Below are 14105 nucleotides of genomic sequence, written 5' to 3'. Positions count from 1 at the left end.
CAGATGAGTCTGGGGGCTTCCCTTGACACCAGAACCAAGCACATGAGCCAGGCCTGCCAATCAGTGCTTCACAAGCCCCTGGCCACAATGACTGTTCAGGGATTGGCATGGGACCAAATCAGAGCCCCTGAGATAGACAGACTTCTGCGTGGACACCCGGGCAGGAGGTCCCCCCTCTTTCCAACTAGACCAGAAACTCAAGAGGGTCAGGACTAGACCTGCTACCACATGGCGCCTGAGAAGGAAGCCACCCAGAAGAGGGCAAGGCCAAAAGGAGAGAAACTCAGCCCGGGCACCTCCCGTGAGCCCGCAAGTCAGCCTCCAGCCACCCCTGCTGCAAGCCTTGCCCAGCCAGTTTGGCTTGGGTTTCAACACCTCCAACATACAACTCTGACCAAGAGAGATGAAGCCAGGGCCGCCACATGCCTACATCCCACTCACTCCAGGGCTGGAAGCAAAGGCCACACACTCGCCAGCACCAGGCGTAACTCTAGCCCACGTCCAACCCTCTAGGCAATGAGCAGCACCTGCCCCCAGTCTTTCCCGTCTCCTTCCCCACCTGACTGCAGACAGAGCCAAAGGCGGCAATGCTCCTGGGGCGGAGGTCTGCCTCTGCACCGAGGACCTCATCCCTAAATCGACTTCAGGGAATAAGAGCCCACATTTCAGAACTTACATCTGAGCTACTGGCCTTAAAATAGCTCCTCAGAAGATGAAAAAATAACAACTCCACCTGAATTTGATAGAAAGCTGTTAACATATCAGGTTTTCAGCTGACAGTTTTCCACATAAAATGCCACTACCTCCCCCTTTCTGTTTCCCAACCATACAACAATCCCTTAGGTCACGTGCTTACCGACTAAGCGTGTCTTTTTACCTTTGGTTTTGAGTTTACAAACCTTCTGCACATTCAATCCTGTTGCTTAATCCTGACAACACTGCAGTGACGCTCTCCGCCCCAGCCTTCAGAGGGCAGGCAAGTGACTCGCTCTATGTCACCTAACAAGAAAGGCTAAGATCTAACCCCAACCGGCAGCTTCCCTTCACCCCACCTATCTCCAAATCCAGCCAGTACTCCAGTAACTGAGAGGCAAGAGTCTAGGAAATCAAAAAACTCTGTTCCCACCAAAACAGAGCAGAGACTTTTCTCGTGACAGCAGTGCACTGGCAATTGCTCTCTCTCCAGGCGCCCAGGTCTGCGGTAGGACACAAGCATCCCAGGATGTGGTCAAGAAGCTGCCTCTGACTAGCACCTCCTTTCCAGCAGGGCTGGCACAAGATTGGGAATAGATAACTACACAAACTGCGCATTTAGCAATCTGGTCGAGGGCTGTCCAAGAGAAATATAATGACAGTTGCATGCAGTTTTATGTTTTCTAGTAGCCCTACTAAAAAGTTAAACAGAAACCAGTAACACTGATGGGCAGTGACTGCAATGGAGTATAGTGTGGGGGGACACGATAATATGGGTGAATGTAATAACCACACTTTCATGTGAAACCTTCATAAGAGTGTGTATCAATACCTTAAAAAAAAAAAGAAACCAATAAGTTGACTTTAATAATAAATTTTACTTAACCCATATGTGAAAAATATTATTTCAACGTGTACTCAAAAAAATTACTTTTCAGATATTCTGAATTGTTCTGTACTAAATCTTTAAAATCTGGAGTGCATTTTACATGTGCAGCAATCACTGGCCACATGTAAACCACATGTGGCTTGTGGCTGCCATTCCAGATGGCTGATCTAGGCTACCAAAAAGCCATGTAAGTGTTACGTCCAAGGAAGAAGATTTCTTCATTGCGATGCTTGATTCTTGATTCTCCAGTTGGTTGGGTGTAACTTGGTCTCTACAAGAGTAAAAGTCACAGTTTGAAGGTCAGCAATATTCAACATGTGCACAAACCAGAGGAGAAGCTGTTACTGGGAAGGGTCCCTGCAGACACACATCTCCTGGGCTCAAATGTGACCAGCAGCCGTCCGTACAGCCCAGTCCGCTGGCTGGACACCTGCAGCTGCAGCAGACAGACACCTCGGCTCTGGAGTTCTTTCAGAGAGACGTGTTCCTGCCAGGACCTGGGAAACAGCCAATACTGAGTTTACTTCATTTGAATTCTACCGGCTTTTACTTCCACCAGAAAAGGAGGAACGTAAAGGGGAGAGAGAAACCCAAAGACCTGTACACAGGCATTAAATATGATCCAACAAAACCCCGAATCCGCCCCCTCAAATCTGCCCCTAGTGCAGTTCTTGCCCTTGTCCCACTTACCCAAGACTGGACCTTGCCTTGCCGCCCAGCCCTGGTTCAAGCCCACAGCACTGATCGTCTGGACTGAACAGAACCTCCTAGCTGCCATGCCTCTGGGCTCTCCCCGTCCAGTCCCAAGACCCAGCAGCGGTGCCCAAATGACCCTCGTGAAATATAAATCTCTTCCCTCTCCTCACCTGCTTAACTGCTGGAGACCATCCTCTGCATGTGAATGTAACACAAGCTCCTCCCAAGGCCCTGCTCAGTCTGACCCCTACCTTTTCGTGGGTGCTTCCACTGCACTTGGTGCCATGCTGGGCACTTGTCTTACAGTTAATCATGTCACTCTCACAGCACGCCTGTCAGTTGGGAATAACTCCATTTTACAAAATCGGTAATAAGGCTCAGAAACATAGCTGCAGTCGCACGGTGGTAAATGAAGGAGCCGGGATTTCACCAGGGTCAAAACGACAGCAAAAGCTCATAACCATCTCCATCACAAGACACCCACACAAATCCTGTCAATGCACGCAGTGCAGTGTGAGTGCAAATTCTGGGGTCAGACTGCCAGGCCCCAAATCCTAACTCTACCTCTGTTACCTTGGGCAAGTTACTTAACCCCTCTCCTCTTTAGGCATAAAATGAGAAAAAAAGAAAACTAACGTGCGGTTTAAAGGAATTAATTTAAGTAAAAAGCCTTTTCAGCCCTCCCTTAAGTGTTCCAGCCACATCAATAACCCCGGTCGGAAACAAGCCACACGCAGGGTGCCCCGCTCCGCACGTCCGTCCCGGGAACGCTCCTGCCGTACCCGCCTGACCTCCCTTCGGCCAGCGGCGCTCGGGCACCACACCACCTCCTCCCCGAGGCCGCCCTCACGCTAGGTCGCCGGGGTCGGCTGTGGCCCCCGCTCCCCGCGCCCTGCCCGCAGCACAGGCCGCGGAACGGAGCTGCTCCGCCGTGCGCACCCCCGCTGCCGACACCCGGGCCTCCGGCGACCCGCCGATCGCTCGGTCTTACCCGGGACCCGGGAGGTGCGAACACGCACAGGCCGGGGGAACAGGGAACGGCCCGGGCCGCACTGGGGGCCGCACTGGGGTCCCTCCGAGTGTGAATGCTGGGAGAGGGCTTCGCGGCCAGAAGAAAGGGCCCTTCCTAAGGGTCCGGGGCCAGGGCGGGCGGCCCCGGGCGGACACCGGGCCTCCCCTGCGGGCGGCCGAGGGGCGCCTGGGCCCAGCGCCGCGGCCGGGCTCGGGCCGGAGGGCAAACCCCGCCTGAGCAGGGCAGGCCGGGCCCGGGGGCACGCGCGGCGGCCACACCTGCGCTCCTCGACCTCCGCGTCCCTCTCGAGCTCCAGCAGGTCCAGCTGCTTGGCCACGAAGCTCTCCACGGCCGCCGAGGCCATGGCAGCAGCCGGCGCGGGACGGAGCCGCTCAGGTCCAAAGCCGCGCGGGACGAGGTTCCCCGCCGTGCCCGGCGCGTCGACGCACGGGGATCGTGTCGCTTCCGCTTCCGGCAGAGGTGGCGGGAAGATGGCGGCGGCCGTGGTGGCCTCGGTCCTGCCCGTCACCGTCGGGCGGCTGGTGTCCGCGTGCACCCGCGGCCTCCTGACGCCGTCGGGGCCGCGAGCGGGTGAGACTCGGGCCGCGGAGGGAGGGGGGAGGCGGGACGTGCGTGTGTCCGGCCTGCAGCCTCGGCGCTTTTTTTGATGCGGTGAAAATAAAACGGGCTTTGGAGTCGAGTAAACCTGGGTTCAGATCCTGGTTCCGTAGGTTAATCGCTGCGATACTGACGACAGCTCTTCTACTTCTTTATAGACCCCGTGTTACTGGGGGAGCAAACAGGCTCACAGAAGTTAGGTAACTTGCCTGGGGTCGCACAGCAGGTGTCAGCTTGGGGGTCCCTCGTGCGCCGGTCGTACTTAATTCATTGGGCTGCATGTACTCACTGGGGAGCCCTGGATGAAGACGAGGCCTAAGGTCTAAGCCTCAGACACGCCGGTATGGTAGGGGAGAGGAAAAACCAGCCAAGAAGATCAAGAATTGGGAACACCTGCTAGTGGATGAGCTTTAAAAAGGTGAATTTTATGGTATATAAATTATAGCACAATTTTTTAAAAAAACAGTAGATGCAGGAGGTATTTTACAAAACTCAACATCCATTCATAATAAAAATCCTTAGAAAATAGATACAGAGGCAAGTTTAGTAACCTGATAACGGACATATTCAAAAATAAAAAATACCGAGAGTAGTTATGGAGAGGTCTGCCTCTGCTTTGCACCTAAGCACTGTGCACTTAATTTCTGAGCCACTCACTCCTCAGAATGCAGTAGCACCTTGGCGTATTAACTATCTACTGCTGTGTAACAAATTACCCCAATACTTAGCAGCAAGATAACTAACATTTATGACCTCACGCCATTTCTGATGGTCAGGAATTCAGAAGCATCTCAGCTGGGTGGTCAGGCCCCAGTCTCTCCTTAGATTGCAGTCAGACCGTCAGCTGGTGCTGGGGAATCTGCTTCGAGCCCAGTCCCTTGGCTTTTGGCAGAAGGCCTCAGTTCCTCCCCACACAGGCCTTCCTATAGGGTCATTCACAACATAGCAACCAGGTATTGTAGCCAGAGATGAGAGAGAAAGAATGTCCAGGTGCAGCAGTCTTATATAACTTACTCTTGGAAGTGCTTTTCCAGCACTCCCGCCTCATGCTGCTGGTCACAGAAACAAACTCCATTTGGGAGGGACCGCATAGATGAACGTCCCAGGAGGTGGGTTCATCGGGCCATCTGGGAGGCTGCTCCCCTGATCGGGCAGAACAGGATCTGAACAGGCTCTGAACCTACTGGGCACTTGGTGGTCAAGGGATGGTTTAGTGGGTGAGCAGTTGTGGTTTTAGGCCCTTTTAGATGGTGTGATAAACACATCTTGACACACACAACCAGTAACTATAAGTGATTTTTTTTCATTTTGTTGACCCAGATTTTCCTGTAGACAAGTTATGATATTGGTGGTTTCAGTCAGACCCCAGTAACAGCAGATGGGCACATAGCGTCGTGGAGGGAAGTTGACTGCGTATTAATAACCATCAGTGTTTTCTTACGCCCTCAGCTTCCCTGTGGCCTGCTTCTCGAAGGTTCAGTTCACACAGCACTTCATTTCCACAAAGGTAATATCAAAATATGGGTTTTAGTAACTCTTTTCATTTGTAGGACTGTGTAGAGTCAAAACTGTGTATATTTGGATTTTCAAAAATATTTAAATTTTCTCAACTCTTTTGACTGTTTTTCTTAGACCCTTGACGTAAATATAGACAAGTCCAAAGACAAAGGTGTTCCTAGGCCTTACATAGCTGTATCTTATGTATTATTAAGAAAGAGCTTATATCTCCAAATTACAGATTTTTAAATGGGAAAGTTGAATCACAGGAAGGTGGTATCAGAATCTTTGGGAGGAACATATATAATTTGAAAGAGCATATTCAGTGTTAAAATACCACATTTAGAAAAAGCTTTTAAATTAACATACTACAGAAAGTAACTTTGACAGTAGGACTACTAAGGAGCAATACAGGGTATAGTCATGGATAGGAACCCCCCTTCCTCCTCCTCCCCTCACCCCCAGGTCCCATCCCTGCAGCCTGGGGACCTTAAGCAAGATAGTCCACTCTGACCTGTTCCTCTTCTGCAAAACAGAAGTAACACTGGGGTCCATGTCGATGGAGCTCTGTGAGAACGGAGCAAATTTCTACATTCAAAGAGCTTAGAACGGTGCCTGGCAGACAGCAAGCTTTCCTAGACCGTCTCTGCCCCAGATGTCCGCAGAAGGGGGCAGATTCAGGGGTCCTTTTGATTCTCAGAAGAAGTTGAAAAACTGAATCAGGACATCAGGAGAAAATCCAAGTGGGCATTTTTGTTAATTTGGCTCTTTTTTTCTTATTTCCTCTGTGAGAGGTTACTCCCTGCCCACTGGGTTCCAGGTTATGCTCCTGCGGTCTTCAGCTGGGTTCTGCCAGACCCTGCTAAGAGGCCAGGGGACTCAGGGTCAGACTCTGCTCTGCGGGGGTGGGGAACAGTGCCTGCCGACCCCAGAGGCACTGCCCGACCACAGGGCCGGAGTTCGTGTTTCTAGGTGCTCTGATAGTAGCGCAGTGGGAAAGCTCACAGTAATTTTTTGGCCAGTTGACACCAAAGCGGCCAGTTAGCTTCCACATGGGGAGGGTTCGTTCTGCAGCACCTGCCGAGTGCCAGCATCAGGAGGCCTAGTCCCTGGTGTGGGTGGAAACAGGCAGAGCAACTTTTCCCCCCTGCAGCTGGAGTAAAAAGACTGTCATTTCACTTTCTGGGAACAAACAGCAACAGAAGATTTAAAAGAGCTCTGAATATTCCGTTTGGGCTCTACCAACCTCTCCCCTCTTTATAAATGTCAGGAATTCAAGGAAAAATAGGTCAGGAAACTAGGAAGACCCCCCTCCTTTTGTGTGCAGGCCCCCTTCTTCCTTGCCCCCTCTGCTCCCTGCACCCACTCACCTACTACCCCGTGCAGGTCAGGGGCCCGACGCCAGGTGACCACAGCACGGGACAGACCTGGGGCAGCGAGCCACTGCTCCGGGCGCTGAGCGCTGACTGCAACCACTCTGCTGCCCTGCCGGCACGTGCTCCCCGCTGATCCTGCACGCCTGGGAGGCGGGTGCTCTGACCCCCACCTTCTCAGTGACAGGAACCGGTGACAGAGTACTTAGCTCCTGGCCAAGATCATGTTTCTCCTCAGTGCAGAGCTGGGGTTCAGACCCAGGCCCACCTGGCTTCCATCCAGGCCTGGAGGAAGAGGAGGCACCTACCTGGTGGCAGTTAGATTGGGGCCAGCTGGGTTGAGGAGGCACAGGGGAAGTGGCCCCCACTGAGCAAGCTGGAGGGGAGGTGACTGGGGCCTTCAGGGCCCTTGGATGCCAGGCAGAGGCATAGGAGCTGAGCTGGGGGTGGGGACAGCTTCTTGCCCTCCTGTCCAGCATTGTGGGGAAAGTAGCAAGAAGGGTGGGGCATTGAGGCCCAGCCTCTGAGAGAAGGTGTGCCCTGAGGACCCCCAGAGGGCCAGCCTTCCGGGGGGGCCACCACTCGGGACCCAGAGAATTATTCCAAGGAGGGCTCTTCTGGAATGAAATGCTTAGAATTCCTGCCTGGATTACTGGATGAGTAACCGTCCTTCCCTGACTTACGTGGCCCTTCCGAGAAGACCTGTGGGGCCCGTCCTTGGGATCACACCGAAGGGTGCGGGGGGCCGTACTGAGGGGTCACGTGACCCGCAGCAGCGGCCGCTGGCATCCCCTCCTAGTGTCCGGTCCTCGTGAGAACATGCGAGTCCAGCTCACTGTGCTGCGGGGGTGGCCCCGCGGCCAGCGTCAGGGGCTTCCGGGTCGTGAGTCAGGACACGGCTCATCCTGCTGCTTCCAGCGTTGGGAGCACAGCCGTTTCTTAGGGGTTCTGAGCTGCCTTTTCACACGTGTGACGTGCACATGTAAAATACGTTTTACAGATACGTTCCTGAGACATCGCTGAGTTCACCACCTTGGCCAGAAACTGTTCTGCCAGACCCAGTTGAGGAGATGAGACACCACGCAGGTAACAGACAGAAAGCAGAGGGCATTGCCCTCTCCCCCACCACAGGCGGGTTTACCCGGCCACAGAACAAGGGGTTCACACTCTAGGCGCTCTGAGACGTCACAGTTGAACTCTAAGGTTCATTTTTTTCCACTTCACACCCCAAATGTAAAACCCTTATTCATTTAGCAAACACTTCTTGAGCACCAGCCGTGGTCGAGGCAGGTGCTGTACCGGAAGGAGGGCCTCGGTCTGTCTGTCCGCCTGCTCTTGGTGAGCGCGCTTGGATTCCTGTATGCATGGTGACCGGTGGGAACCGGTACTGCCCTGCAGGCTGGAGAAACAGGGTCCCAGGGAGCATGTCGACCTAGAGTGCCTGAGAGGAGGGACAGTGTGACTGGCCACCACAGCCACTGTTGACCTGAAGGAGTGCAGGATCCTCAGTTCTCTCAAAAGATCTGAAATCCAGATTCATGTGAATCTTCTAGTTTTAAAATACTGTTCCAGATGCTGTGCAAGATAAACGAAGGGCCCCACCCTCTCGGCCAGATGCACCCTCTATTCTTGACTCTGTTCTAGGGCAGGAGCTTTGTGGGGTTCCTCTCCATGCACCCAGCCCTAGGCGAGGCTGGCTGGGTCGGGGCCCAGTAGACACCTGTTCAGACAATAAATGGGGCCGGATCACAGGGGCCGTGTGACCTGAGTTGAGGCAGTGAGGCCAGGGACCGTGTGCACCGCAGTGTGCAGGCAGAGCCCAGCGCCATGGGGTGGAATTCTTGTTCCTTGTTGGCAAAAAGGCCTCTCCTCTCCCTTTGCCAGGCCTCTGGCTCTTTATGAATGACAACTGGGAAGCAAACAGTGGGGTTTCCCAGTCCAGAGTAAGAAAAACAGGGACAGGCATGCTGAAGCCCAGGGATCACGGCAGCAGTGGGCATTCTGTGAAGTCTGGGGAACTTCGTCTGTATAAGTGCCACCTGCCACAGTCCCCACGCTCCTGGGAACAGCGGACTGACCCTACCTGCAGGTGTCCGTGCCCGCGGTGGGGAGGGCGAGGGCATGGCCAGTAAGCTCTCCTCAGGGGAGATGCCAGCTGTCAGGCCCACCCTGCTGCCGCTCCACGGAAGCTCCATGTCATGCTGCCATGGGACAGCAGAGTGGGGGCGTGGCTTTGTGTAATAAAGGCACCCAGGCCTGTGGGGGGGGTGTAGCTGCTGCCTTTCCGGTTGTGGGTAGCTGACCGGCCCTGCCACCCCTGCCCTGCCTCTTTCCCCACAGAGGTCGTGGGGAAGGTGAACGAGCTGATCGCCGCAGGCCAGTACGGCAGGCTCTTTGCTGTGGTGCACTTTGCCAGCCGCCAGTGGAAGGTGACCTCTGAGGACCTGATTTTAATTGAAAATGAACTTGACATTGCATGCGGAGAGAGGATTCGGCTAGAGAAGGTGAGACTGCAGTTTCTTCATGCATCTGGGGACTCAGTCACCGAAACTCACGTGCCTGCTCCCACGTTCATCACTGGGGAGGTTTCCTCAAGTTGCAAGGTGAGGCTGAGCAAAGCCAAGGGGCAGGAAAGTGAGAGAGTGGCACCGTGTCCAGGCTCGGGCAGGCTGGCCTTGCAGGCACGCAGGGCCAGGGAAGGTGGGCAGAGCAGGCCGCTGCTCCTCAGTGTGGCTGGCCCAGTACACTTCGTCCTTCCCGGGAGCAGGTCAGCTCGTCTCTAAGGAGAACCGTGGCCGGTGGCTTGGCTCCCGTCTCACTGACGTATTCCCGCAGGAAAGTGTGTGGCCACAGGTGGAATGGGCATCCCGGCGAAGTTACAGGGGACACTCAAGCTCTGGCTGGAGCACTGCCCCAGCGCTGGGCATGGCAGCTGGGCTGCCCCTAAACAGCAAGGGCTGGTTTAGAGGCATCTCCCCGGGTACAGATTCGTCTTCCTGACCGTTCTAAACTGCTCCGTCTGTGCAGTTAGCCTCGGCAGTTCTGTGTGCTGTGTTCGGGGATCTATTTGGTTTTTGCCTATTCGGTTTATAGAACTATATGTAAGATGTAATCTCTCTAAACCAGATCACTTTCTAGGATATATTTAACCATTAATATAACATAACATGTATGGTTTTCCTTGTTAATTAAAACTCCTCCTTCCTTTGTGATTGTAGAGTTTTGTGTATTTACACCAGGGAGAGCATCAAAGCGTGTCTCTGAAATGATTTTCTCCCGTCCTGCTACCTGAGCACTGCTCCTCAGGTCAGAGTGGGGCCAGTCACCTGTGCGGGGGCAGTCGCCGGCGGGCCTCTCTTCTTGACGACAGCAGAGGCTCTGCCCTGAGCTCATGAACAAGAGCCCACTTACCCCTTGTCTAACATAGACTTCAGGGGTATATCTATGAAGATTTCCAGAAAGACATTGTTTTGAAATAATTTGTTTCATGTTGACAAAAACATCACAGTGAGCACCACCCCATGGAGATTGTTTTCATAACTTGGGAAATCTAGTAATAGAGACTGTGTCACCCTGAAAGTAAAGCAGTTTTTCTATCGTCATTACCTAATGTTGTTACAAAACAGCCTTGTCTTCAGACATTTGAGTTTAGTACAATCAGATTTTTTTCTTAGAAGTAAATTTTAATACAGTCTTCCAACTTTTGATAAAAATCCCATTGCACTTAGGTGCACAGATGTCTCCACCGAGGCCACGCTTAGCATCAGTTTCCTCTGTGCCAAGAAGGGCTCCCTGGCTGTACAGACATGCAGTCATTAAAGAACAAACCCGAACCTAAATCTTTGCCATGTTAGCAGTACCGTGAACTGCTTCAAAAGATGCTTTGTGCATTTTTCCCTGTATGTTATACTTCAATTAAAAGGTTAAAAAAAAAACAGTTTCCACTGGCAATGACCACACTACCTGGCTGCATGATCACCACGCCCTGTAACCAGATCACACCTGTCCTGCCTCTCGGCACACTGAGGCTGTTTCCAGAAGGTAGCCCCAGCGCCTCTGCACACCTCCTCCGCTCGCGGCCCCACTGCTAGAGTTTAGGGAGTAATCACTGAGAAGGCAGATCAAGCCCGTATCCCGATGTCAGGTGACCAGCCCCTTTCTCGTCTTCCAGTGTGTCCGTGTGTCTACCTGTTCCAGGCACTTTCGTATTACTTATAACACAACTGTTTCATTTTCCAGGTGCTGTTGGTTGGGGCTGACAACTTCACGTTGCTTGGCAAGCCACTCCTTGGGTAACACATTTTTTTAACTCTCAAACCCTGGGCTTTATGTAGCCGGGCAGAGAACACCCAGACCAAACCCTTGACGCATTACTAATTCATTACAGAATGGCCTTTTAAGATTTGCTGACAGATTACACCATTCTTCTTTTCTTTCTTTTTTTTATTGAATTATAACTGATCCTACAATGTCATACTAGTTTCAAGGGTACACAAGGAGCTTCACTATTTTTACGCATCGTGGCGTGGTCGCCTCCCAGCCACCCTCCGGCCCCGCCTGAGTCACTACGCTCTGACTGACGGGCTCCCTGCGCTGCGGTCACAGCCCAGGGCTCGTTTGCTTGAGAGCTGAAAGCTTGTGCCCTTCATCCCCTTTACCTACTTCGCCCATCCCACCCCACCTTCTACTCTTTTCTTTATTATGGTTTCTTATAGTTTTCAAATTTTCCGCAGGGAGGGCCTATTAATTTTATAATTAGTAAAAGTTCATTTTAGAAATTAACATAAAGTATCAGAAAATTTGAAAAATAAGAAATACATGATTGTTTATTTTCCTCCCTTCTAGAAAAGATCTTGTTCGAGTAGAAGCTACAGTCATAGAAAAGACAGAATCATGGCCAAAAGTCAACATGAAATTTAAGAAAAGGAAAAACTATAGGAGGAAAAAAAGTAAGTGGGAGGAAGTGTAGCTGGCATCTTGTTCCTGCCCTGCTCTGACTGTTCCCCCTGTGTCCTGCTGCTGGGCGGGTCACCACGCTCGGTGCCACTCGGGGTGCAGCAGCCGCCGAGACCAGTGAGAGAGCTCTGTCCTGGCCGCCGGGGCCTGCCAGAGAGGGGCAGGGATGGGGCGCCCTCCCCTGCTCGGGGCCATGCAGGGAGGGCCCTGGGAGCCTCAGACACTGCCACCCGGACAGGACTCAGCCCATCACCACGGTGAGTGAACATCCACCTTCCTCTTGGACGTGCCAGGGGACACACTCAGGACAGGCAGGTCGGTTCACGTGTCCACCCCGAGAAAGACGGGTGAACGGGGAATGGTCCCGGCAGGGCAGGGAGAGAGCTGCTTTCGGCACCAGGAGGGCATCCTGGTTGGCGTGGGGCGGTGCCGTGCTGTGGAGCCTAACGATGTGCAGAACCCCACCCACGCTTCTGGGTACACACGCCTGCAGGCACGGGGTGGCAGGGCACGCGAAGGAGGATCACGGAATCCGCGGTGTGGTTGCCTCTGGCGGGGCTGGAGACGGGAGAGGAGAGGACTCCGAGGCAAAGGGTGTGTGGTGCTGTTGGTCTCACGGTGACCGGCCGCTCAGCGGAGGCTGCAGACTCACTGGGCTCGGAACACTGAGTTTGATCACCACGTTACCAATAATACCTTACAGTCCTTTTACCAAAAATACACGTCAGCAATGAAGTAGAGGTGGGGTATGGCATCGTTTGAAGGCGATTTCAGAGAAGAGGTGGTGATGAGGTGGTGAGACCCCAGGTGGGCTGGGAGTGGGGCTGGGCAGCTTGAGTACTAGGAGATGGAGAGAGGTGGGCTGGGTGTCAGGGAAGAGAGGCCAGCCGTGTCTGGGTGCTGGTGGGATGCAGCAAGGAGGGTGGGCTCCGGAGCACAGGTGGCGAGAGGCCTCACACCGGTGCCCCAGTGCTGCTTGGGTGGGGTGAAGGGGTAGCCGTGCAGCTGGGTTTAAGCAGGAGCAGGTGTCTGTCTGCTGGCTTCACTGAGATGGGCAGGAAGTAGGGGTCTGCTGGGAGGGGAGATCAGAGGTCAGAGCAGTGAGGGGAGAGGTAGAAACGATGCACAGCCCACCCTGTAGACCAGAGAGCAGGCCCTGTGTCTCAGCCGGCAGGTCTGCAGGTGCAGCTCTGGACGGTGGGCAGGACCCAAGCCATGGAGGGAGGGGCCCCGGGAGGAGCTAGGGGGTGCTGCAGGGTGACTTCCCAGCAGAGGCTGCCAGTGTGATGAGCAGGGGGGAGCAGAGGGGCTGGGCTGTGGGCTCAGAGGCGGGTCAGCGGGAAACGGAGGAAGCTGCATCTAGCGGCCTTTGTGCCGGCCCAGAGGTAGTGCAGGCCCCAGGGGGAGCCACCCTTGGCGGGTGGGGACAGGAAGGCAAATGTGTCTCCTGAGGGAGGACAGGAGGTTGGGCATGGTGTGCTGGGCTCCATGCATCCAGGGTAGAGGGCAGTCAGGATGCCCCAACCGGGTCTCAGTCCAGCGGTATACTGTGTGCAAGCGCACACATGCACGCACACACTCCCCGTCCTGGAGAACGCCTTCCCAACCGAGGCCTGATCCGAGCTCTCCCCATTCTGCTTCACCTCCCACGTGTGTCCCTTTGTTCCCGCCCACGGCCACCAGCATGGCCCATTTAAGCCACAAGCAGGAACAGGACCATCCCTGCAGAGCCTCGGGTCACGGCCCCTGCGAGGCTGGGACCACACAGGCTGTAGGGTCTTGTCTCAGGATGTGTATCACTCCCAGCCCTTGGCCACACGGTAAACGCCAGCCGAAACTGCTGCGTCAGTGTTGCCTCAATATCCCCGAGGTAGCAGCCCAGGCCCCACATAGAACGCAGTCAGTGGGGAGCCTCTCTGACACCCTCTGCAGCTTCCAGGTGGCCTGAGGCCAGGAGGTGGGGCTGTCCACCCCGTGCAGGCCACAGGTCCCAGAGGGCAGGTGGGGAGAACGGCGGGGCCGTGAAGGGCACTGCTGCTCTCCAGGCCTCCGGTGTCAGGGAGTGAGGCAGCGAGGCCGCGGCACCCTCCACAGAGTACTCCCGGCACATGGCGGGCAGCCGGTGCTGCCTGGGGGCTGGTTTGCGGCAGGGACCCCCGGGACCGGCGGCAGGGTCTCTGCTCGCTCATCTGTGGGCAGGCTGTGACCGTGGTCTCTCTCTCTTCCAGTTATTGTGAGCCCACAGACTGTCCTCCGGATCAACTCCATTGACATCGCTCCATGTTTGTGCTGATCATTGAGCTAATATTTACAGAAATAAAAACACGCTCCTGTTTTCTGAGGAGCCCAAGTTCTGTGTTCCAGTTTAAAA

The 14105-nt window shown here is 54.2% G+C and overlaps 2 protein-coding genes across 6 annotated transcripts in view; one reads left to right on the top strand and one right to left on the bottom strand.

Moving 5' to 3' along the window:
• Window positions 1–3703, bottom strand: part of IGHMBP2 (immunoglobulin mu DNA binding protein 2) — a 23953-nt gene extending 20250 nt beyond the window's left edge. For 4 of the 5 annotated variants that reach the window (XM_036875967.2, XM_057506688.1, XM_057506689.1 and 1 more), the window contains exons 1-2: window positions 3569–3703; window positions 1910–2079 (exon numbers count right to left, since the gene is read on the bottom strand). In XM_036875967.2, coding sequence (XP_036731862.2) covers window positions 1910–2079; window positions 3569–3654 — 256 coding nt within the window. In that variant the 5' untranslated portion in view covers window positions 3655–3703. Of the gene's footprint in view, window positions 1–296; window positions 2080–3568 lie in introns of those variants that run through there. The other variant, XM_057506690.1, reaches the window with a different exon arrangement.
• MRPL21 (mitochondrial ribosomal protein L21) lies at window positions 3653–14105 on the top strand. The gene is made up of 7 exons (XM_036875972.2): window positions 3653–3881; window positions 5358–5415; window positions 7779–7864; window positions 9119–9282; window positions 11018–11070; window positions 11624–11727; window positions 13963–14105. The coding sequence occupies exons 1-7, from the start codon at window positions 3653–3655 to the stop codon at window positions 14025–14027; spliced, it is 759 nt and encodes a 252-aa protein (XP_036731867.2). The 3' UTR covers window positions 14028–14105.

The sequence above is a fragment of the Manis pentadactyla genome, chromosome 9 (assembly GCF_030020395.1).
Source record: "Manis pentadactyla isolate mManPen7 chromosome 9, mManPen7.hap1, whole genome shotgun sequence".
Classification (NCBI taxonomy): domain Eukaryota; kingdom Metazoa; phylum Chordata; class Mammalia; order Pholidota; family Manidae; genus Manis; species Manis pentadactyla.
Note: the sequence above shows the minus strand (reverse complement) of the source record. Positions and strands in the feature narration are given on the sequence as shown.